The sequence below is a fragment of the Dunckerocampus dactyliophorus genome, chromosome 5 (genome assembly GCF_027744805.1).
Source record: "Dunckerocampus dactyliophorus isolate RoL2022-P2 chromosome 5, RoL_Ddac_1.1, whole genome shotgun sequence".
NCBI classification, from domain to species: Eukaryota; Metazoa; Chordata; class Actinopteri; order Syngnathiformes; family Syngnathidae; genus Dunckerocampus; species Dunckerocampus dactyliophorus.
This window is the reverse complement of record NC_072823.1, coordinates 26,892,366-26,918,373: the sequence shown is the minus strand read 5'-3', so window position 1 is coordinate 26,918,373 and position 26,008 is coordinate 26,892,366. Positions and strand designations below refer to the sequence as shown.

Sequence of the window (26,008 nt, the reverse complement as noted above, 5' to 3'; positions counted from 1 at the left end):
ATGGTAAAATATAGCAGAGGAATGTTTAATTCATTTTGTCTTTAAATGGCACACTGTAGTTGTGTATATTTTTTATTATTTTGTAACTATTTTATCATATTTTTATAGTTGTGTATATTTAAAAAAATATATTTTGTGTAAATGTAGCACTGCAGGCAAAAAAAAAATAAAAGAAGTAATGCTAAACTGGATTCCAGCTGACCTGCGCAGTGATGCCCGAGTCTGCTCTCTTTGGTTGTCCAAACCGAGAAAGCGTCCGCCTCCGTCCTGGGGGAGACACAGCAGAAGGAACGAGCGCTAATGGGCACTCCTTCAGCGGTTTGAACAGTCCTCACCTTAGACAGGTATCTCCTCACCTTCACTCAGGAGGTACAGTATACTCTAGACGAAGCAAAAAACAACATTATTGACCCCTAAGGATTGTAATGACAACTCAGCATGGCCACTTCCTGACAGGTGAATGAGATGAGTTATTACTCAGCATGTGCTTGCCTTTATTAACAGCCGTACACTTCTATTAGGGACCACAACAAGCATGTCATTGTGCTGCTTAATTAACTTCTCAGACCACCACCCATCTCATTTAGGCTCAATCCTGAGCAACGGGATGTTCTTCTTAGTGGACTAGATATCTGTGCAGATTGACTGACTTAGTGTGTGTATGTGTGTGACCTTTTCGTCATTTGCCCCATGGTCTTCAATTGTCAAGGTCTTCCTCACCATGATGGCTCCTCATCAGGTGATGCAGCTTCTGTCCTCCAGTCAGCTGCAGGCCCTTCTCCTCCAGCAGGTATTGACTTTGTTCCGAATACATTGTAAAACACTTTAAATAAGTGTCAGTGTTCCCACAGTCGTGTATTGGAAGATTGTGGTCCAAAATCTTGTCCTGATGCTGGAATTTCTACAGTTTAAAAGTGCTTTTGGAAAGCCCTACTGGGAACACACTATTTTGTGTCTGTGGCTTTAACGCAAATGAGCTGTGTTTGTCTCCGACAATGTGTGTCTCCAAGAAACTCTATTGTGTACTTTATCCACTTTTGACACATACACTGTAATTCTGTGTAACGTAGTTGATGTCATACATCACATACAACAACCTAACAATAAGGAGTGAGACAGGACACAATCGTTAGAAACACTAGCATGGCTGTTACATTTTAACAGCAACATTAGCCTATTCAAACTTACAGCTCCCATGTCTGTAGCTAAGTGACTGACAGAGGGCAGAGTTCCAGGTTGCATTTTAAGATATGTAGCAAAGCCTTTTTTTGTCCTCTGTGAAACGGTGGCTGTATAGAGAGGGCGGGCTCATCTAGCTAGGTGCGGGTCAGTTGTGCTATCATGTCCATGAGGAAGCAGGTTTTTTCCTTCATGAAAAGCCGCAACTTCAACTTCAAAGTGGTATCGCCAATGACATGAAACCACTGATTTAGCTTACGATCCGATACTGACTCAAATTCAGGCTGGTACCGATCTGATACCGATACTTTGTGCAAATTCACCTAATGTGTCTGGTAAACTTTCAAAAGCTGTGTATTTCATATCATAGCATAACGAATACAAGACATTTCATTAATTTATTAATATGATAAATATTAATTTATATAATTTATTTGTTTAAATTAATTAATAATTTAACAGTTCATTTAAGTTCTTTATTTATTTTAAACCCTGAAGTATATTAAGGTAGAGGGCTGATTTACAATATAGCCAAGCTAATAACAACAACAGAAAAAAACAGAGGACAAAATAATAAAACATGTGAAAATTTTATTTTTAACAATAAAAAAAGAAAATCAGTAAAATAATAAAACCATTAAAATAAATGATTAATGATTAAGAACTACTATAAGAATGACAACTTTATTCACAATTCACACATGGCTCCGTTTACGATCAGTCAAAGTTTCAACAAACAAACGTTTTAGACAAACATGACCTCAAACGACTGATGTATCAAAAGTATCGACATTTTGATTTGAGTATCGATCCGCATATCACTATTGAGTGCCTCAAAAGTAAATCAAACCAGGGAGGGAGATGATACAGTTTTCTCACGTTTGATGACCACAAACAGACTCTAGGGACACATACAGTGGTGTGAAAAAGTGTTTGCCCCTTTCCTGATTTCTTATTTTTTTTGTTTGTCACACTTCAATGTTTCAGATCATCAAACGAATTTAAATATTAGTCAATGACAACACAACTGAACACAAAATGCAGTTTTTAAATGAATCTTTTATTATTAAGGGGAAAAAAAATCAAGAGATTCAAGATTCAAGAGATTCAAGAGAGTTTTATTGTCATGTGCATAGTAAAACAGCAGTAATACCATGCAATGAAAATCTTATTCTGTTCATTCTCCCAAGAAAAGAAAGAAAACACAAGAAAGAATAAGAACATAAACATAAACATATATACCAATAAATTAAGCAGCAACAAAAAGAAGAGACATTAATACAAGTAAATAATACAAATAAATAAGTAATAAATAAATAAAGTGCTATGAGTGTGTGCGTGTGTTGCGTGCGGCGTGTGTGAGTGCTTCGTTGAGAAGCCTGATGGCCTGTGGGTAAAAGCTGTTTGCCAGCCTTGTGGTCCTGGACTTCAAACTCCTGTAGCGTCTGCCTGACGGTAGGAGTGTGAATAATGAGTGTTGTGGATGTGTGCTGTCCTTGATGAGGTTGTGTGTTCTGCGTAGGACTCTGGTTTTATAAATGTCTTGCAGTGAGGGGAGGGCTGCCCCAACAATGTTCTGTGAGGTCTTGATCACCCGCTGGAGTGCCTTCCTATCACGTGTTGTACAGTTACCGTACCAAACAGTGATGGAGGCAGTAAGGACACTTTCCATAGTGCATCTGTAGAAGCAACTAAGGATTGTGGTGGACATGCCAAATTTCCTCAGTCTTCTCAGGAAGTACAGTCTCCTTTGGGACTTCTTCATAATTTGTTGGGTGTTGTGAGACCAGGTGAGGTCCTCGCTGATGTGTGTGCCAAGGAACTTGAAGGTTTTCACCCTCTCCACCTGAGTCTCATCAATAAACAGGGGTCTATGCAGCTCCTTTTCCCTTGTTCTTGGGTCAATGATCATCTCTTTAGTCTTATCTGTATTGAGAAGGAGATTGTTATCATGACACCAAGCTATGAGGTCCGCCACCTCTCTTCTGTATGATGTTTCAACACCACCAGTGATCAGGCCGATGACTGTAGTGTCATCCGCAAATTTAATGATGCTGGTGTTGTTCTGGGAGGCCACGCAATCATAGGTGAAGAGCGTGTAGAGGAGCGGACTCAGCACAGACTCAGCACACACCGCTGTGGGGTCCCAGTGCTCACAATTCTTGAGCTGGATGTGCGATTGTGGACTCTGACTGACTGGGGTCTGCCTGTGAGAAAGTTAAACACCCAGTTACAGAGGGAGGGAGACAGGCCAAGTGTGAGGAGCTTATCTGTGAGTTTGTGGGGGCTGACTGTATTAAAAGCAGAGCTATAGTCTATAAATAGCATTCTGACATATGCGTCCTGGCCCTGTAGGTGAGAAAGGGCTGTGTGGATGGCAGTGTTGACTGCATCATCCGTGGACCGGTTCTGGCGATATGCAAACTGTAGAGGGTCCACAGTTGCTGCCGGGATGCTCTTTTTGATGTGGGTCATGACTATTCTTTCAAAGCACTTCATAACAATAGGAGTGAGTGCTATAGGTCGATAGTCATTCAAGCAGGTCACGTTGCTCTTCTTGGGTACGGGCACTATGGTGGTGGACTTAAAGCAGGTCGGTACAGATGCTTGTGCAAGCGACAGGTTAAACATGTCAGCAAGCACATCAGCTAGCTCTGATGAGCAAACCCGAAGTGCACGTCCTGAGATGTTGTCTGGGCCTGCTGCTTTTCGTGGGTTTGTTTTGTTCAGAACCCTGCGCACATCAGCTGATGTCACCATGAGAGGTGAGTCCTGTGTGCTCCCCAGGTTCAGCCACCCTCTCTGCTCATCAGGAGTTTGGGTGTCAAAGCGGGCATAGAACTCATTCAACTCATCTGGAAGCGTGGTCTGGCTGGACGTGGCTATGCTACTCCGCTGTCGATAGTCTCTGATGTGCTGGAGCCCCACCCACATGCGCCGAGGGTCTGAGGTGGAATAGTAGCCCTCCAGCTTCTGTCTGTACTGTCTTTTGGCCTCCCGTATGGACCTCCTCAGGTCATATCTGGCCTTTTTGTAGTCATCAGCGGTGCCCATGACAAATGCAGTCGAACGAGCACGTAGCTTAGCCCTAACATCACAGTTCATCCAGGGTTTTTGGTTAGGGTATTTTCTGTAATACTTGGTGGTGGTAACAGTCTCTATGCATGTGCTAATGTAGCCAGTAACAGCAGAAGCATATTCATCCAAATCAACAGTACAATCTTCTCTCCCGCTGCAGTTTTAAACACATCCCAGTTTGTGCAGCCAAAGCAGTCCTGAAGTACTTGATCAGTTTCTTCATTCCACACTTTAACTGCTGTACTTACAGGGGGAGCTTTTTTAAGAAGTTGTCTGTATGTTGGATAAAGGAATATAGAGATGTGGTCAGCCTTTCCAAAGTGGGGTCTTGGAACAGCCTTCAAAGCACCTTTCATGTTGCAGTAGACTTGGTCCAGGATGTTATTTTCCCTTGTGGGAAAGCTCACATGCTGGTAATATTTGGGGAGGACAGTCCTGAGGTTACAGTGGTTGAAATCGCCAGATATAATAAATACAGCGTCTGGGTGTTTGGTCTCGTGTTTATCAATGATGTCATGCAGGAGGCCTAATGCGTTAGCGTTGTTAGCTCGTGGTGGGATGTAAACAGCAGTTAAATACACAGCGCTAAACTCACGAGGTAAATAAAAAGGTCTGCATTTCACCATCAGCAGCTCAATGTCCTGCGAGCAGTGCTTTTCCATCCATCCATCCAAAAATCCAAACCTACACGGCCCTGTGTGAAAAAGTGATTGCCCCCTGAACCTAATAACTGGTTGGGCCACCCTTAGCATTCAAGCGTTTGTGATAACTTGCAATGAGTCTCTTACAGTTTTGTGAAGGAATTTTGGCCCACTTATCTTTGCAGAATTGTTGTCATTCAGCCACATGAAGCGCCTTTTTAAGGTCATACCACAGCATCTCAATAGGATTCAGGTCAGGACTTTGACTAGGACACTCCAAAGTCTTCATTTTGTTTTTCTTCAGCCATTCAGAGGTGGACTTGCTGGTGTGTTTTGGATCATTGTCCTGCTGCAGAACCCAAGTTGGTTTCAGCTTGAGGTCACCAACAGATGGCCGGACATTCTCCTTCAGGATTTTTTGGTAGACAGCAGAATTCATGGTTCCATTTATCACAGCAAGTCTTCCAGGTCCTGAAGCAGGAAAACAGCCCCAGACCATCACACGACCACCTCCATATTTTACTGTTAGTATGATGTTTTCTGAAATGCAGCGTTACTTTTATGCCAGATGTAATGGGACACACACCTTCCAAAAAAGTTCAACTTTAGTCTCATCAGAGTATTTTCCCAAAGGTCTTAAGGATCATCAAGATGTTTCCTGGCAAAATTGAGACGAGCCTTAATGTTGTTTTTGTTCAGCAGTGGTTTTTGTCTTGGAACTCTGCCATGCAGGCCGTTTTTGCCCAGCGTCTTTCTTATGGTGGAGTCATGAACACTGACCTTAACTGAGGCAAGTGAGGCCTGCAGTTCTTTGGATGTTGTTGTGGGGTGTTTTTTGCTAATTGTGGTTGGCCAGCCACTCCTGGGATGGTTCACCACTGTCCCATGTTTTCTCCATTTGTGGATAATGGCTCTCACTGTGGTTCACTGGAGTCCCAAAGCTTTATAAATGGCTTTATAACCTTTTCCAAACTGATAGATCTCAATTAATCAATTAAAGTCAGTTAATAATAAAAAGTATCATTTAAAAAGTGTATTTTGTGCTCAGTTGTGTTGTCATTGACTAATATTTAAATTTGTTTGATGATCTGAAACATTTAAGTGTGACAAACATGCAAAAACATAAGAAATCAGGAAGGGGACAAAGACTTTTTCACACCACTGTGTTACTGTTAGAACATCCTTAAAAATTCTACAAAAACTTAAATCCCACAATGGACCTTTGATTTTTTTTTTGTCCTTAGCATCATATCAAGGAGTTTTACAAGAAACAGCAGCAGATCCATGCGCAGCTGCTCCAGCATCAGACGGGCAAGAAAAGCAAAGAGGTATTTAAGGTTGCAGCATCAGTTTTTGTTCCTGTCATCTGTGAATTTTAGGAGCTGCATTAATGCAGTGTTGGTTTAGACTGGGAATGTATCACAAGCTCAGATTGTTTGCTCTACCTGTCTCTCAGCTTCTCGCACAGCAGTTGGCCTTCCAGCAGCTCCTTCACATTCAGCAGCAGCAGCCAGTCCGCTCCCCTGCAGGTATCATCTGCATCACACACACTTATTTCGCCACATGATGGAAATATTAGAAATATACACCTTGTTAAGTTATTTCAAGATACATGGCCTTAATGGACAGGAATGTTTTGTTACTAAAGCTAACTGACGGTAAAGCTAAACGAACCCAACACGTGTTGTTGTTATTAGCTGCTTTCAGCTCCGTGGAGCATATTTGGAAGGAGATGACACATGGTGAAGATGAAAACATTGATAAGACCAAGACAGTCTCTGACACTGATACAAGTGACCTCCAGTCATCCTCTTCTGGCAGGACCAGGTGGTAGGATTTGTCCAAAGTCAGAGATTGTGCGTTTGTTTTGTGTGATGTGGCTCCTCTTCTTTATCCAGCACCCGAGCTGACTTAACCATCGCAGATGTCCTCTATGGTCACGGCGTGTGCAACTGGCCGGGATGCGATTCTGTCTGCGATAACGTCAGACAGTTTGAAAAGTAGGTGCAGAACTCCAATCAGAAATCAAAGAGCAAAAAGTGATGCCCATTATGAATTGATACCTGCCCCATGTATTGGAGGACGGCTTTGTTAAAAAAAAACAAAAAAAACTTTGCTATTAGGGATGCACGATATATTTTTTTTAAGCTGATGCCAATAACTTCCTGCTTTTCAAGACCTATGCCCATAATATTTTTCAAATTTAGATTTAACTGTAGTTTGTGCACACCTGGAGGTAAGAACGACTCTCACCAAGGTGGATTTGACAACCTGTACCTGTAGATTTGTCCTAATCAAATATCATAACATCACTACGATTAACAAAACATTCTAAAAAAAATAGCAACAGCTCAGAAGTACAAAGAGTAGCTCTGAGGGGTTTACTACCCTCGAGTCGTCTCTGGCAAACTTTCTGCACTTTTCAAATGCCGCAGCAATAGGAACAAGCCCGGGGCATGCTGGCGTTTCCGGTGGCTGATAAGGTTTGATGTGTTGAAGCTCATTGCGGAATGTTTGCAGAGCATTTGCCGTAATGTCTTCATCTGAAACAGTGAGAAGTCCCACACGATGGACGCCATGTTTGTTTATAAGTGAGGTCAGGGGAAGTTACGACAGGCCGTTTTCAGCACGTCACAGAAAAGGAGCTCTTGATTTACTCATGCTAACCCACCTACAACACAGTACGGGTAATCTGAGCTATTTATCAGTGTGATGTCATAATTCCTCATATGGCCATGATAATTATCAATGCACCCCTATCTTGAGACAAAGCCTGGACATGATATCACCTCTGACCCACCCCTAGCTGTGTATACATGCACAACTCCATGGAGGACAACATTGGACACATTTTTCAATAAATCCTGTAGCTCTGCCAACTAGCCGTCAACCAGCTACAGAGGTGGAAGCTGTAAGCTTGATCTTTTTCTCCATTGAATAGGCTAAACTAGCATGATGTTAAAATGTAAGTGTACTGTTAGCATGTAGCTCAAATACAGGAGCTATGCCTGTGTTGCTCATGTTTGTGTCTGTCACTACGTAATCCATACCGGAAATGCGATCGGTTCTCTATATGTGTGAGACCTATGTCACTTTTTCCTTTCGCAAAAGGAACGTAGATCGACCGGTAAATTTAGAGCTTTGCCTTTCGGCTTAGCTCTCTCTTCACCACAACAGACCGATGTAGAGTCCGCATCACTGCAGACGGTGCACCAATTCGCTTGATCTCACGTTCCATCCTTCCCTCACTCCACTTGGGGCAGGATCTCATCCCTGACCCGGAGATGGCACTCGACCCTTTTACGGGCGAAAACCATGGACTCGGACTTGGAGTTGCTGATTCTCATCCCGGCTGCTACACACTCGGCTGTGAACCGATCCAGTGAAAGTTGAAGTTCAAGGCTCGATGAAGCCAGCAGAACCACATCATCTGCAAAAAGCAGAGACTCAATCCTGCAGCCACCAAACCGGAACCCCTCAACGCCCTTGCTGCGCCTAGAAATTCTGTCCATGAAAATAATGAACAGAATTGGTGACAAAGGGCAGCAGTGGCGGAGTCCAATCTTCACTGGAAACGGGTCCGACTTATTGCCTGCAATACGAACCAAACTCTGAAACCGGTCATACAGGGAACGAACAGCCTGAATTAGCTGGTCCGAGTACTCCCCACAGAATTCCTCGAGGTACATGGTCGAATGCCTTCTCCAAGTCCACAAACCACATGTAGACTGGTTGGGCCAACTCCCATGCACCCTCAAGGACACTGCTGTTAGTGTAGAGCTGGTCCACAGTTCAACAACCAGGAAGAAAACCACACTGCTCCTCCTGAATCCGAGATTCAACTATCCGGTGGATCCTCCTCTCCAGAACCCCTGAATAGAGAGGCTGAGAGAGGCTCCGCGATAGTTGGAACACACCCTTCGGCCCCCCTTTTTAAAAAGGGGGACCACCACCCCGGTCTGCCAAGCCAGAGGTACTGCCCCCGATGTCCATGCGATGCCGCAGAGTCGTGTCAACCAAGACACGCCTACAGCATCCATGGCCTTAAGGAACCTCAGCCCCAGAAATAGGAGAGCCCACCTTGGAGTCCCCAGGCTCTACTTCCTCATCGGAAGATGTGTCGGTGGGATTGAGGAGGTCTTCGAAGTATTCTTTACACCGATCCACAACATCCCGAGTCGAGGTCAGCAGCACACCATCCCCACCATACACGGTGTTGATTGTGCACTGCTACCCCCTCCTGAGAGGCCAATTGGTGGTCGAGAATCTCTTCGAAGCCGTCCGGAAGTCGTTCTCCATGGCTTCTCCGAAATCCTCCCGTGCCCGAGTTTTTGCCTCAGCGACTGCCAGAGCCGCAGACCGCTTGGCCTGCCGATACCTTACAGCTGCTTCCGGACTCACATGAGCCAAAAAGGCCTGACAGGACTCCTTCTTCATCTTGACGGCATCCCTCAGCACTGGTGTCCACCAACGGGTTCTGAGATTACCACAACGACAGGCACCGGCCACCTTAGGGCCACAGCTCCGATCAGACTCAACGTCCGCCACCTCCCTCGGAACATGGTCGAAGCTCTTCTGGAGGTGGGAGTTGAAACTCCTTCTGACAGGGGACTCTGCCAGTCATTCCCAGCAGACCCTCACAATACGTTTGGGCCTGCCGGGTCTGACCCACATCCTCCCCCACCATCGAAGCCAACTTACCACCAGGTGGTGATCGGTTGACAGCTCCGCCCCTCTCTTCACCAGAGTGTCCAAAACATATGGCTGCAAGTCCGATGATACAAGGTAGTTATTATTGTTTAGTAAATGTATGAACATGAAGGGTCAATAACCATACTTCATATATGTAATATACTGGGGGGCTATTTTACTAGTGACTCTGATGAAAAGACGCAAATGTTTCTATCATCTTTATTCACCAAGACTGAGCTATGTAAAAACGTACGCAATGCATGCAGTGCATGCGCAGATGTACACGTCATATCCAGTCATGTATAATATATATGAATAAACACAAATACAATTGACTATATAAAACAAAACATCAAATATGGTGATATTTGAAAGTACACAACCATAAGCAGTACAGTGATGGATTCATCTAGAGGATTCAGCTAGTTTTTTTCTAAACATCTATTGCTAGCAAATGCTTTTGTCGGTATTTTTTCAGTGGTGAAAAATAACGTAATATAATTTATGTAACCAAGAAAAGAGCTCTTATAATTTATCCACTTGGACCATGGATATGATAATTATATATGATAGGATATGATATGATATGATAAGGAAAAAAAGGATGGATTATGTTGTAATTTCAAACTTCAATCTTAATAACGTATATTGCACATGCATAGTAGATATCTTGTTGCCTGACATTTACACTCTGTAACTACCGTAAAATTGATCGACGGATAACGTAGCTTGCACATGCCTAACATGTGACTGCCAAAAAATAGGCCGACCGGATGTAGACACGTTCTGCTTATGCGTAGAACCAATTGCGTTTCCGGTACGGATTACGTAGTGACAGGGTCCTCCTGTCCTACTCCTTAATGTTACATTGCTGTCTATGATATACGGCATTTATTACGGAGGATAAGTTACAGTGTATATGTAAAAAGTGGATAAAGTACACAACAGCTCTTCTTGGAGACACACACTCAAACACAGCTCTTTAGCATTACACACACACACAAAATGGCATGTTCCCGGTGGGCTTACTAAAAGCACTTTTAAACAATTTAACACACTTCCAAAACATTACTGTGTGACATCAAATACGTATTTTATTTAAATTGTTAAAATATATCGTAATATGCGACCTTTAATGAGCTTTGTCAACATTAGCATGATGCGTTTAATGTGTGTTTTCAGGCACATGAGCTGCGAGCACACGCTGGACGACCGAAGTACCGCTCAGTGCAGAGTCCAGATGCAAGTGGTTCATCAGCTGGAGATTCAGGTGGGCGTGTCCACCTTAAAATACCAATTACTAACCACATTATTAGGTACACCTGTGAAATCTAACAAGATCCAAAAGAGGCATATCATAATTTAGCCATTACAGAAATAATAATGCTCAGTTTTAATGATAATATCTCCATGCTTCATAATAACAATAATAAAATAAAACTGTCCAACTGGGTTCTGAAGTCTCACTTCTGTTCCCGTCCTTCAGCTCCACAAAGAACAGGAGCGCCTGCGAGCGATGACGGCTCACCTTCAGCTTCCCTCTGAGGAATCCCACTCTGCTCTCGCAGGGCCACCTTTGACATCATGTGATCTGTCAGCTGACCCGCTCTGTCGGCAGGTATGTCACATACAACAACAAAACACCGTTTCATTCTTGGTTTCTGTCAACATGAAAGGCCTACGTAAGGGTGTTTGACCCAAGATGACAGTGGTAGCTTAGCTAGAAGGTCAAAAGTGGTAGCTATGTTTCGTGTAGTTATGATAACCAGGCACAATTTGCAAAAGAGTGTCAGAATTTTCAGGATGTCAAAGCAAAAACGTGGCGTGGGGTGCTGGAAATCTTGAACGCTAAACCGTGATAGCTAGCGGATGACAGCAAAAATGGTAGTACAATGGTACCTCGATTTCATTATTAATTAATTCCAATCGGTCCGATGAAAACCGAAGCCTGCAAAAACCGAAGCAATTTTTCCCCATAAGAAATACTGTAAATCCAATGAATCCAGAATAATTATAATTCTGCATGCAGAAAACAATGCATAATAATTGATGCATAGATGAACCCATGGGCAGATTTACCATTAGGCAAACGCAGGCAATTGCCCCCAGACGACTCACAAAAACCTATTAGTGATTTTTTTTCTTCGATTTAAAGTACATATTACCGTTTTAGCCTCAATTCACGTGATTAAAAGTAGCCTACATCAAAATGCTTAATCCATTGTGATCGTTTCGACCGCTCCCCCCTCCCTTCTCATGCAACGGACTATTCCATGTTACTGCGCATGTGCATATGCAGACGACAGCAAAACTAACTTGTTGGCGCGATTCGCAGGAAAATGAAGCCGCGTTGACCCAGTGGAGTGGAGCGGAGAAGAACGTGTGAGGAAAACAAACAGTTTTTATCGACACTTCCAAACGTGTCAAACTTTTTCATAGTCATAACGCACGTAGACACACGACAACAGCAGCAACAGCACTGCTGTCAGTGTAAGCCACGGAAAATGCAACAATTCCAGAGATGAAGCTGAGAGTGATGCTTTTCATCACAAAGATGTGAGTATCAAAGTGGTAAACTATATTCAATGTTGCTTAATGTTCTCATCAATTACAGTAAAAGCGTTGAGATTATTCATTTGTTAGGTAATAAGAATCCCTCTGGAGGATTTTAAGGACTTTATCTAGCTCAGGAAATAGGAGGGTTTTCTCATATTCATACTTGTTAGTATATGATAAACATTAATATTTAAAATCATTTTAAAATGAATAATAATACATAAAATAAATAAATAAACCAAATAAAATAATTATATATAAAACATAATCAAACTTTTGTCAGTGTAGTACAAGGATGTGGAGGGCCCTAATGACTGGGTTTGCCTTGGCCCCCCAAATGACTAAATACACCCCAGGATGAACCTTTAAGATTCGAGATTCAAGAGTTTTATTGTCATATGCACAGTAAAACAGTAAAAAATTCTTATTTTGTTCATTCTCCCAAAAAAGAAGAAATAAAACACAAGAAAATGAATAAGAACAAAAGAAACATAAATACCAATAAATTACAACAGAAGAGACATGAATACCAATGAATTAATAAATAATAAAGTGGTATGAGTGTGTGTGTGTTGCGTGCGGCATGTGTGAGTGCTTTGTTGAGAAGCCTGATGGCCTGTGGGTAAAAGCTGCTAGCCAGTCTTGTGGTCCTGGACTTCAACAACTTTAACAAACTCTTATTGGCGAAAAACAGAGAGGAAGGGAGGGCACGCCATCTTTGTACTTTGCAATGAGTTCTGTCTTAAATTTAAGTGTTAAATAATCAATCGATGAAAAAATGCACGGAGAGTGAGTCAGCAATGCGTGGGGTGCTTTGTTTGGGCACTTGATTCAGCGGAGTGACACAGTTTGGGGCAAATTGACTAGTTTGTAAGTTTGTACGATAACTGAGACAGTGTACAAAAACCAAGGTGTGACTGTAGGCCTACTTGAAAAATTGAGAACCACTGCAGTAGACCAGTGGTTCCCAAACTTTTTACAGTCGTAGCGTAACCCTTCAGACATTTGACCTGAAGCCATGTGCCCCCTACTCCTGCACACTTAAAAAACACAAACCTTTTTATCTTAATTAACTGGAAATATTGAACGTAAATAATTGGTTAATTAATTTGACAGTAATTCCGGGTCAAAAATGTGCATTTTGCATGGTCACATTTGCCATTAGTTTCACATGAGTACTGATAAATAGATAAGTAATTGTCCTGCATATCTTTTATTCCAGGTGTTGGCGTCCTTCCATTTGAATGGGTTAAATTTGAGCTTCACTTTTTTTTGTCCACTCGCAATGGCATTGGCTTAAGTCTGCATATTCATTTAATATCAACGATCATAATAAAGCAGTACAGGGGAATCCCCACTCACAGTCACAGGTTTTAACCACTGTGCTGTGCTGGGATTGAAACACCAAAATAAGTGAACTCTTCAAGATGAATCACTCAAAATAATCATCAAACGTATGTGTTCATATAATGCACCAAGAGCAATGAACAACTTCATGCTCTATCTGCTTTCTGCTCTGTTCTCTTTGTGCCGGGAGGCATTCAGGCACACTCGTAATTGTGAGTGTTAGACTCTAATTGTTTTTCACGTTTATTCACATACCCCCCATGACATTTGGTGTACCCCACTTTGGGAACCTAGGCAGTAGACTAATAACAGCTCCAAAAAGAGCATTCGCACAATGTTAGCCACTAGCTCCGCCTCCTTCCTGAGGCCTCAATGAGCAGAGCGACCTATTACTGCCCCCTACCTTGACTGCCCTGCAGTGACGCTTACGGGGGCAGACTTACAAATGAACTGCACCAGCTTGCTATTTAGTTCTTATAAGTCTAATAACATTTAAATGACACAAAATAAGGTCAACTGTCAGAGCAACAGATGTTTTTTTAAGTTTCTTTCTTTAGAAACAGATGTCTTCAATTTGAGGGCATCTGATCCAAGAAGTCAGTGGGTTACTTGGGTACATGTCGTCAGCGTTTCAACACATTTGATCGTTTTCTTTGTTGTGTTGCGTCTTCAGTGTTCAGACTGTGAAAACTAATTAGCTCTTCCATCTTCAGCATAACCATAAACACCAAACAATTTCACTGCGTAACTCAGGCTACATTAGCGTTATAATCACCCCTTCGAGAGGCGAATCCAATCGCCCCGTCACACGTCCTCACACTTTCTTTTGTTCGTAGCCCTCACCGAGTCCACTACACGCCACCCGGGCGTCCCCTCTCGCCACCATCAGTGCTCCGTCGCGGGAGGAACCATCTCTCATGTCATGTGTCGGGCCCACGAGACACCGCCATCACCCGTTGGCCGACTCTGATGGTTAAACACATAGCAAAAATGCACATTTTTAGCATCAAACTGTGTTTCACTCTTTTTTTCCCCTCTCTAATTTTAGGAAATCAACATGAGCTCTACAAGGACGCTGATGTCAGACCACCTTTTACATACGCAACCCTGATAAGACAGGTACAACTCTATCATTTATGACATTACGACAGATTTGATCGTTGCCTGGATAATATTTCTTTCTTCCAGGCCGTCATAGAGTCACCAGATAAGCAGCTCACACTTAACGAGATCTACAATTGGTTCACTCGGACCTTTGCCTTTTTCAGACGCAACGCAGCAACCTGGAAGGTAACTGCAGATGATGCTGTATAAGAGTTACATTTAGGCTATGAAACGTATCATACCAAAATTTATTTTGGCATTTTGTACACTTGCAAACTCAATGTGCACATGTGGGCTGTAGTTTGGACACACCTGTCTTCCAGTAGTCTCATGCACGATTCTGCTTTCCCTCATTGTAAATAATACATTCTTCTTATGTCAATTTGCATTCTTTAAAGTGTATCATATTAACGACAACTATGTATTCATTAGTCTTTAGTTTTTTACACATTTCATTTTTAATGTATTATACTAATTTGATAACTATATGAAACATACAGTGGCTTGAAAAAGTATTCATACCCCTTGAACTTTCCCACATTTTGTCACGTTCTAAACATAAATATATTTTATTGGCATTTTAGATGAAAGATCAACACAAAGCGACGCACAATTGTGAAGTAGAAGGAAAATTGTACATGACTTTCAAATTTAAAAAAAATCAAAAACTGAAAAATGTGGCGCGCAAAAGTATTCAGCCCCCTTTTCTCTGAGTGCAACCAGTTGCCTTCAGAGGTTGCCTGTGTGGTGTGTTGTGTGCTGCGTTGCTGCCCTCTCCTGTGCTCATGTTCGCAGTGCACTCGCCACACCATCATGAGGAGCGGATTGGCAACACCTGGAGATAATTAACGAGACCAGTCTTAAGACACGAGATCTCCAGACACCGTTGCCAGATCGCTGATCCACTATCCACGACCCAGGCGCTCCCTGCTACCTTCTGATGCTATTTGTCTCTGTGCTAGTGACCTTGCTAGTTTCTTTTCCCTGCTTGGATTATTCAGCAGCGTAAGCATTGTGTAGTACTATCCTGCTTGACCACTCAGCAGCGCTTTTTGTTCCTGCTCTACACCTTTTGGTAGCTCTCTTAGTTATTCAGCCTTTTCCCGTCTGAACTCGGGTCACCTTTTGTTGCCGCATCCTTGTTTGTATTTTGCTGCCTTTGTTATCCCTTTTTTGCTTGGAGTAAACCATTTCCAACCCTCACGTCGACTCACGCGTCTTGGAATCCCCTCCTGCGGCTCACTCCGTTCCTAACAGAACGATCTGGCCAAAAGACATGGATTCCGCGGAGTTCGACCGGGTTCGCTCCGCCCTAGCACACCAGGGCGCACTTGTTGGCGAACATTCCCGTACTCTACGGGAGATCATGGAAGCGCTGTCCTCCATGTCCACAAACTTTCAATCATTGGACTCAAGGATGGAGCAGGTGCTCGCCGCCAGCGGCGCCACCGGCGCCAACCCCCCCCTCCGACCGAAGCCCCACCGGTGAGTCGCAAGCCTCTCACTCACCCCCCACCACACGCCGTGAGCCCAGCATACCGCCTCCACCCCGCTTCTCGGGTAGCGAGAGCTCATGCGAACAGTTTATTCATCAGTGCTCGTTGGTGTTTGACCAGCAGCCCCACACGTACGACTCGGACTCAGCCAAAGTGGCGTTTGTCATGAGCCTACTGGTCGATAAAGCAGCTGCCTGGGCCATCGCCTTAAGTAAATCCAACCCGGCCATTCGCACCTCCTTGCCACTTTTTTTGACCGAATTACGCAAGGTTTTTGAGCATCCCGTGGGGGATCGCGAGGCTGGAAGCCGACTATTGGACCTCAGGCAGGGCAACCAGTCCGTCGCCACCTTTTCTGTCGAATTCCGTGTACTAGCGGCAGCGAGCGGTTTCAACGAACCCGCCCTCCGAGCCGTTTTCCGCAAGGGGCTTCAGGTTCGTGTCATGGATGAGGTTACCGTCCGTGACGATACCACCACACTCGACCAACTTATCGACCTCGCTATCCGCCTGGATGATCGACTGAGGGAAAGAGATCGCGTTCACCGGGAGCGAGCCAACCATGGCGGGGCAACTAGGGAGACTCCACGTCGGAACCAGACGTCCCTCTCCGAGGGGCACACCCGGAGCAACGCGGACTCGGGCTGGGATTCGTCATCCCTCGACGAACCCATGCAACTAGGAGGAGGACGGCTCTCGTCCACGGAACGCTCTCGCCGGCGGCGTCTTCATCTTTGCCTGTACTGTGCTGGTTCCGGCCATCAGCTGTCGAGATGTCCCAACCGGCCCAGACGACGTCCCAGGTCTCCAACCAGTTCAGAGACTTCCGAGAAACCGGTATCACTTCAGGATCGACCCCCCGGAGGGGATCGTTCTCACCCTTCGGCTTGTGAGTATGCGGCGAGGGAGTCGTCCAATAGGACAGCTCCCCCGGGCCAACGACGGCTCCAATTGGCTGGGACTTTAACAGGACAGGGCATACACATAGCCGTAGTCGCGCTTGTCGACTCGGGTGCCGACGATAACTTTTTAGATGCTAACTTGGTTAAGAAGCACGGGTTGGTTAAGATTAGGCTGCCTAACCCCAAGGAGGTACATTCCCTGGACGGGAGGTTACTAGCAATCATAACTCACCAAACCGAATCTCTATCCTTACAGCTCTCCGGTAATCACCATGAGAACATTAGATTTTATATCATGCCTTCTCAGTCGGCTCCTGTCGTCCTGGGCCTCCCTTGGCTGCGACTTCACAACCCTATCTTCAACTGGGAGTCAGGTAGAATTATTAACTGGGGAGGGAATTGTTACGCGCGGTGTTTATGCTCCGCGTTCCCTAAGAATTCGCCACCCAGGAAGCCCACTGAAAGGATTAAACTTGTCGGAGTTCCCCCTATTTATCATGATCTGAGAGCCGTGTTCAGTAAGGATGCAGCACTGAGTTTACCGCCTCATCGCCCTTATGACTGCGCCATAACACTAGTTCCTGATGCCCCTTATCCCAGCTCTAGGTTATACCATGTGTCCCAACCTGAACAGCAAGCGTTGAGGGAATACATTTCGTCATCTCTCGCCGCAGGGCTCATTCGTCCTTCTTCCTCGCCTATGGGGGCCGGGTTTTTTTTTGTGTCTAAGAAGGACGGCTCCCTTCGCCCCTGTATCGACTACAGAGGTCTGAACAATATTACTATTAAGAATAAGTACCCTCTTCCTCTCATGGACTCGGCGTTCTCTTCCCTTCACACCGCGAGCATATTCACTAAATTAGACTTACGCTCCGCCTACCACCTGGTCCGCATTCGGGAGGGAGACGAGTGGAAGACGGCTTTTAATACTCCTATGGGTCATTACGAGTATCTAGTTATGCCGTTCGGGCTTACCAACGCACCCGCCGTATTTCAATCTCTCATAAATGATGTTTTACGTGACTTGATCGGACAGAGCTGCTTTGTATATTTGGATGACATTTTAATTTTTTCTAACTCTCCACAGGAGCACGTGCGGCATGTAAGGGAGGTCCTCCAGCGGCTCTTAGAGAATAAGCTTTTTGTGAAGTCCGAGAAGTGCGAGTTTCACTCCGCCTCCACCACCTTCCTGGGGTACATAGTGGAGAAGGGAAAGCTACGTGCCGACCCCGCCAAAGTACAGGCGGTGGTCGAGTGGCCCTCTCCTAGATCAAGGAAGCACTTGCAGAGGTTCTTGGGCTTCGCCAACTTCTACCGCAGGTTCATTCGCGATTTTAGTGTTAAAGCGGAACCTCTGACGAGGCTGACATCTACTAAACTACCTTTTATATGGACCCCGGAGGCGGAGAGAGCATTTAGCAAGCTTAAGACATTGTTTACCTCAGCACCGGTTCTTACGCACCCTAACCCGTCTTTACAGTTCTTAGTGGAGGTTGATGCCTCGGACACAGGAGTGGGCGCAGTTCTCTCCCAGAGGTCCCCAGTCGACCAGAGGCTGCACCCGTGTGCATTCTTCTCGCGCCGCCTCACACCACCTGAGAGGAATTATGACGTGGGGAATCGGGAGCTGCTGGCCATCGTGCTTGCCCTGCGGGAGTGGAGGCACTGGCTGGAGGGCGCCACCCAGCCGTTCCTCGTCATGACGGACCACAAGAACCTCTCCTACATACGCTCTGCTCAGAGATTGAACTCTCGCCAGGCACGTTGGGCTCTGTTTCTGACTCGTTTCGAATTTTCCATCACTTACAGACCTGGTTCCCGGAGCGCGAAACCCGATGCACTCTCCCGGATTCACAGCACAGTGGAGGAGGCCAGGAGTCCGGAGCACATTGTGCCGGGGGCCAAGGTGCTGGGGGCGGTCATATGGGAGGTGGAGAAACAAGTGTCCGAAGCATTGAAGGGAGTCGACGCGCCGAAGGGGTGCCCCAGGGGTAAGCTGTTTGTTCCTCCCAACCTCAGGTCCGAGGTCCTGCAGTGGGCCCACACAGCCAAGATCTCGTGTCATCCGGGCGTTCGACGCACCCTATTCCTGGTGTCCCAGCGATTTTGGTGGCCGTCCATGGCTACCAACACCAGGGAGTACGTGGCAGCCTGCTCTGTCTGCGCCAGGAGCAAGGCATCCCATCGCCCACCCGCAGGCTTACTCCAGCCGCTACCGATCCCACCCAGACCCTGGTCCCACATCGCCCTGGACTTTGTCACGGGACTACCTTCATCCCGGGGTAATACTGTGATATTGAACATTGTAGACCGTTTCTCAAAGATGACCCATTTCGTCGCATTACAAAGGTTACCATCAGCTCTTGAAACGGCACGTTTACTTGTCAAACATGTCTTCCGCATCCATGGGATCCCCATGGATATCGTGTCGGACCGGGGTCCCCAATTCACATCACGGGTGTGGAGAGCCTTCTGTCGAGCCCTGGGCGCCAAGGTCAGTCTGTCGTCGGGTTATCACCCCCAGAGCAACGGCCAGACAGAGCGGGCCAATCAAGACCTGGAAGCAGCCCTTCGCTGCGTTTGCCACCTACATCCCACCTCCTGGGCCGCACACCTTCCATGGGTGGAATATGCGCATAACTCCCTCACCAGCACTGCCACAGGGTTGTCCCCTTTTAAGACTGTCTACGGCTACCAACCCCCCCTGTTTCCCTCACAGGAGAAGGAGATTGCCATTCCTACAGTGGAGTCCCACCTCAGGCGAGCCCGGCGCGTTTGGCGGGACACCCGCACAGCTTTGGGTCGAACAGCGGCTCGGAACAAGCAACTGGCGGACCGGCACCGTATCCCGGCACCCACGTTTATTCCAGGACAAGAGGTGTGGTTATCATCTCGGGACTTGCCACTCACAGGCACGCGCAGGAAGTTGAGACCAAGGTTCGTGGGCCCCTACGTGGTAGACTCCATAATTAACGGGTCAGCAGTCAAACTGAAGCTACCCCCCACACTGAGGATACACCCAGTCTTCCATGTTTCCCGTCTCAAGCCGGTCAACTCCAGCCCCCTGTGCCCTCCGGCTAAGGCCCCACCTCCGCCCCGCATCATCGATGGCCAGCCAGCATACTCAGTGAGAGCCATACTGGACGCGAGAAAGAGGGGGAGGGGGGTGCAGTATTTGGTTGACTGGGAGGGTTATGGGCCTGAGGAACGCTCTTGGGTCGCCCGCTCCTGTGTCCTGGACCCTCAACTTCTCGTGGACTTCCACTCGTCTCATCCTACCAAGCCAGGTATACCGCCAGGTGGCGTTTTATAAGAGGGGGGGATACTGTGGTGTGTTGTGTGCTGCGTTGCTGCCCTCTCCTGTGCTCATGTTCGCAGTGCACTCGCCACACCATCATGAGGAGCGGATTGGCAACACCTGGAGATAATTAACGAGACCAGTCTTAAGACACGAGATCTCCAGACACCGTTGCCAGATCGCTGATCCACTATCCACGACCCAGGCGCTCCCTGCTACCTTCTGATGCTATTTGTCTCTGTGCTAGTGACCTTGCTAGTTTCTTTTCCCTGCTTGGATTATTCAGCAGCGTAAGCATTGTGTAGTACTATCCTGCTTGACCACTCAGCAGCGCTTTTTGTTCCTGCTCTACACCTTTTGGTAGCTCTCTTAGTTATTCAGCCTTTTCCCGTCTGCACTCGGGTCACCTTTTGTTGCCGCATCCTTGTTTGTATTTTGCTGCCTTTGTTATCCCTTTTTTGCTTGGAGTAAACCATTTCCAACCCTCACGTCGACTCACGCGTCTTGGAATCCCCTCCTGCGGCTCACTCCGTTCCTAACAGCCTGATGATTGCTGAATGATCAGCTGTTGACCTAATGATCAAATGGAGTCCGCCTGTGTGTAATCTAACCTTAGAGGTTTGCTAAGAGGACACTGGTCAGTGAATAGCATCATGAAGTCCAAGGAACACACTAAACAGGTCAGGGATAAAGTTGTAGAGATGTTTAAAGCAGGGTTAGGTTATAAAAAGATTTCCCAAGCTTTGAACATCTCACGGAGCACTGTTCAATCCATCATCAAGAAATGGAAAGGGTATGGCACAGCTGCAAACCTACCAAGACATGGCCGTCCACCGAAACTTACGTGCCCAAGAAGGAGAGCACTGATCAGAGACGCAGCCAAGACGCCCCTGGTAACTCAGAGATCCACAGCTCAGGTGGGGGAGTCTGTCCATAGGACAACAATTAGTCGTGCACTGCACAAATCTGGCCTTTATGGAAGAGTGGCAAGAAGAAAGCCATAAGAAGCCATGTGGGGGACACAGCAAACGTGTGGAAGAAGGTGCTCTGGTCAGATGAGACCAAAGTGGAACTTTTTGGCCTAAATGCAAAACGTTATGTGTGTCGGAAACCTAACACTGCACATGACTCTCAACACACCATCCCCACTGTCAAACATGGTGGTGGCAGCATCATGTTGTGGGGCTGCTTTTCTTCAGCAGGGACAGGGAAGCTGGTCAGAGTTGATGGGAAGATGGATGGAGCCAAATACAGGACAATCTTGGAAGAAAACCTGCTGGAATCTGCAAAAGACTTGAGAATGCCTAATCATAAAGGCAGAGCTACAATGGAATGGTTTAAAACAAAACATATTCCTTTGTTAGAATGGCCCAGTCAAAGTCCAGACCTATAATCCAATCGAGAATTTGTATTGTATTTGTACTTTATTTATCCCACAGCAGGGAAATTCACTTGTTACAGCAGCAAGCAAGATACGCAAGTAAAGAGTACAGTGTAAAGAATGCATATTGACTACAACATGGTTCAGGTGGTGCAGGTGTTGTAGAGCCTGACAGCGGTCGGTATGAAGGACCTGCGGAACCTCTCCTTCTTACACCGTGGGTGTAACAGTCTGCTGCTGAAGGAGCTGCCCAGGGAAACAACAGTGTTGTGTAGCGGGTGAGAGGTGTTGTCCATGATGGATGTCAGCTTAGCCAACATCCTTCTCTCCCCCACTTCCTCCACGGAGTCCAGAGGACCGTCCAGGACAGAGCTTGCTCTCCTGATCAGTCTATTGATCCTGCTCCTGTCCCTGTCCGTGCTGCCCCCTCTCCAGCAGCCCACAGCATAGAAGATGGCTGAGGCCACCACAGAGTCATAAAAGGTCCGTAAAAGAGTCCTGCACACACCAAAGGACCTCAGTCTCCTCAGCAGGTGGAGGCGACTCTGGCCCTTCTTGTAGAGGGCGTGGGTGTTGACGGACCAGTCCAGTTTGTTGGTAAGGTGAACACCCAGGAATTTGTAGCTGTCTACCAACTCTATGTCCGCTCCCTGGATGTTCACCGGTGTGAAGTGAGATGTTTTCCTTTGGAAGTTAATGATCATCTCCTTTGTCTTGCTGGTGTTGAGTTGCAGCTGGTTAAGCTCACTCCAGCTGACAAAGTCCCTGATGACCGTCCTGTATTCCAGATCGTTCTCCTCTGAAACACAACCAACGATGGCTGTGTCGTCGGAGAACTTCTGGATGTGACACTGTGTGGAGTTGTGTGTGAAGTCCGAGGTGTAGAGGGTGAAGAGGAAAGGGGAGAGCACCGTACCCTGAGGGGCACCTGTGCTGCAGAGTACCTGTCAGACACACAGTGACGGAGCCTCACATACTGTGGTCTGTTGGTGAGGTAGTCTATAACCCATGCAGTCAGGTGTTGGTCTACTCCCACACTCTCCATCTTCACTCTGAGTAGTGACAGCTGGATGGTGTTAAAGGCACTGGAAAAGTAAAAAAACATGACCCTCACAGCGCTCCCGCTGTCCTCCAGGTGTAGCAGTGATCTGTGCAGCAGGTAGATCACTGCGTCGTCTACTCCGATCCGAGGCCAGTAAGCAAAATGCAGGGGGTCCAGCTGAGTGCCCACCAGGGGCACTGTGGGCACAGGGCAATCTGTGGCAAGATCTGAAAACTGCTGTTCACAAACGCTCTCCATCTAATCTTGCTGAGCTTGAGCTGTTCTGCAAAGAAGAATGGTCTCTCTAGATGTGCAAAGCTGGTAGAGACACACCCCAAAAGACTTGCAGCTGTAATTTCAGCGAGAGGTGGTTCCACCAAGTATTGACACAGGGGGGCTGAATACTTTCGCACGCCACATTTTTCATTTTTTAAATTTTTTTAAAATTTGAAAGTCATGTACAATTTTCCTTCTACTTCACAATTGTGTGTCGCTTTGTGTTGATCTTTCATCTAAAATGCCAATAAAATATATTTATGTTTGTGGTCGGAACGTGACAAAATGTGGGAAAGTTCAAGGGGTATGAATACTTTTTCAAGCCCCTGTATTTAGATTTTCCCTGTCCTTATTATTTTATGTACTTTTTATAGTTTTTGTTGAAAATGTCCTCTGAAATGGTCTTACATTTAGCTAGCGCGCCACCTGTTGCTCTGGCATGCACCTGGCATCCTCCAAATGTCTTCCTGTGTCAACTGACTGCCCCTAAATGTGGACAAGGATAATCTTTTTTGACTCAAAAGAGTATTTTCGTCTGGTTGCTCTGCTTCAGAACGCGGTGCGCCACAACTTGAGCCTGCACCGCTGCTTCGTGCGAGTGGAGAACGCCAAAGGAGCCGTGTGGACCGTGGACGAGGTGGAGTACCAGAGGAGGCGGTCCCAGAAGACGACGGGGTTAGTGAGGTGGACACGCGTCAGGATGTTTGGTTTTATAGTTCTGAACTGGGGAAAAGTGTTAAAGGTGGTTGTTATTCAAAGGTTGTTATGCAAATATGTTATCATGCAGGAGTCTGCCTTTGATGAAGAGCGGCCATTTTGGGTCAGTTTTCAACACCAGTTTACAGGTGAGAAGGAAGCGGTGGGTGATGCCTCTGCAGTGGTTCCAATTGAACAGTTTTTGTCTGGTGTCTTGTAGACACCATTTACTGACACGCCTGGGTTTAAGAGTGGAATCGACAAACGCACACAAGTCCAGCAGTGAGTATTTAAATATCAGAATGTGAAATCTCTGAGAAACAAAACAAACCTTTTGACTTTCATATCTTGCAGGTACGCTTTTAAAATGCGACACATTCATGACAGTCTACAGCTGGACGGGACCCAAAATGGCGACGAGGACTCGTTATGACACCTCTCTCAAACACACTCGTTACAAAGTCAATCAGTTAGTTATGAAAAAATATAGTTTATATATTGTAATTAAACATTCATGTTGTGGTATAAACTGTGCTGTAAGAAGAGATATTTGTAGGAAGTCGAGAGCCGTACTTTACGTACTGGCCCTTTAATTACTTCATAAAGCAAACTAGACATTTTATTGACCACTTATTCACATTTGTCCATTTTTATCTTGCTTTTTTAGTGGTGTAGGGGACCAATCTAATTTTGCATAAAAAGAGGAGAATTAAATCTTTAACCACAAATAAAATCAGGGCATACTGAAGACTGTGCATAGCTAGAAACTCGTGAATTATGTTCTACATCAGGGGTGTCCAAGCGTTTTCCACCGAGGGCGGCATACTGAAAATCAAACAATGCGGGGGACCCACTTTGATATTTTTAGTTTTTTTAATTGTATAAAAAGGCTAAAAAATACGCAGGATATATTTAAAGACTTAGCTGTGTTTCATTTTTAGTTATTAGTATCAACATTTCAGCTTGCTCTCTTTACATTTTTCCTTTTTGCTTTATTTTTCCCATTTTTTCTGGGGTTTTTTTTTGTTAAATTTTATTTCTACAATGTGCCACGGACCCATAAAAAACAAGCTGCGGGCTGCAAATGCCCCTCTGCCCACACTTTGGACACCTCTGTTCTATCCGCTTAAAAAAACAAACAATTTTTCCAAAAAAGAAAAATCAATTTAAGTTAGTATTTATTTATTAGTATTTAAAAAATATTATTTTCTGTGTTTACTGTAACTGTGATGAACCATTTGGCAATTTATTTTCAAGTAGAAGTCAATGTGTTTCATGTGTGTCTCTCTAATAAAGTGACATGTTTGTCCCACACATTTTTGTGTGTTCCTTCATTCAATGTCTTTTTAACGTCAAATGAACGTTACACCCGAGCATTATAACTTTAAAATTATATCATTGTATTGATTCAACTTTTGAGTACGTAGCAGTTTTGAAAAATTATTGAAAACATTTGGCCACTCTCATACACTCCAAAATATTTATACATATTTTTAAATTTCATATACATTTTAAGATATTTTTTTATGAATTTTGTTGGCTTTTAATATAATAAACTGATGGGATTTTTTTTTTAACAACAATGAATATGATTTATTTTTCTTATTTATTGTGTCATGGTCCTTGATATTTTCTTTTGACCATTATAAAATGTCCTTATGCTTATTTAAAAAATACATTATTGTTGTTATTATTATTATTATTATTATTATAGTGCACCCAAATTAACATGCATCATTCAAAGATGTGTGATTATTACTTCAACTATTATTAATTCGTTTTAAAATGAGAAAATTCTAACACTGCAGCTATACATGATTACATGCATGTCCTTTATGGAGTTACTGACTCTAAATAAAACCTACTTTATGACAAATGTATGCTCCAACCAGTATTTTTTAATGGAATATTCTTAAAGCTGATTTTGGGCCCCCACTTCACCGTCAGGCTAACGATACTGAAGCAAAATCAACATCACTCAGCATGCCACAGTGCCTTCCAGCAATGACACGGTGAAACCAAGAGGAAACGGCAAAGTTAACAATAAAACGGTAGAAATTTTCACTAATGTCAGTAATTTGTCTGTTAGCTTTGGTGTCGCTCTCACCTCTCAAGGCTGCCTTTGATTGGCTGTCAGCGTATTGCACCGTGACATCCTGCCGCCATTTGTGTGTTTATTGTACGAGGCTGAGAAGACAGCTTCAACGCTTTTCATTTGTGTGTGTGTGTGTATGTGTGGCACATCAAAGCTGCAGACACACTTTCGACAGCGCTCGTCACCGCCCGCAAAAGTTTCATCTTCTCATCGAGATGTAATAAT

At 45.1% G+C, this 26,008-nt stretch overlaps 1 protein-coding gene across 1 annotated transcript; it reads left to right on the top strand.

Annotated features, from left to right (window-relative positions):
* Nucleotides 1–675: 675 nt before the first annotated feature.
* Nucleotides 676–24,911, top strand: LOC129181130 (forkhead box protein P2-like). The gene is made up of 13 exons (XM_054775857.1): nucleotides 676–790; nucleotides 6,143–6,226; nucleotides 6,355–6,427; nucleotides 6,596–6,728; nucleotides 6,797–6,898; nucleotides 10,773–10,860; nucleotides 11,077–11,208; nucleotides 14,330–14,465; nucleotides 14,542–14,612; nucleotides 14,682–14,783; nucleotides 23,546–23,667; nucleotides 23,780–23,970; nucleotides 24,043–24,911. The coding sequence occupies exons 1-13, from the start codon at nucleotides 722–724 to the stop codon at nucleotides 24,279–24,281; spliced, it is 1,542 nt and encodes a 513-aa protein (XP_054631832.1). The 5' UTR covers nucleotides 676–721; the 3' UTR covers nucleotides 24,282–24,911.
* The last annotated feature ends 1,097 nt before the right edge of the window (nucleotides 24,912–26,008 follow it).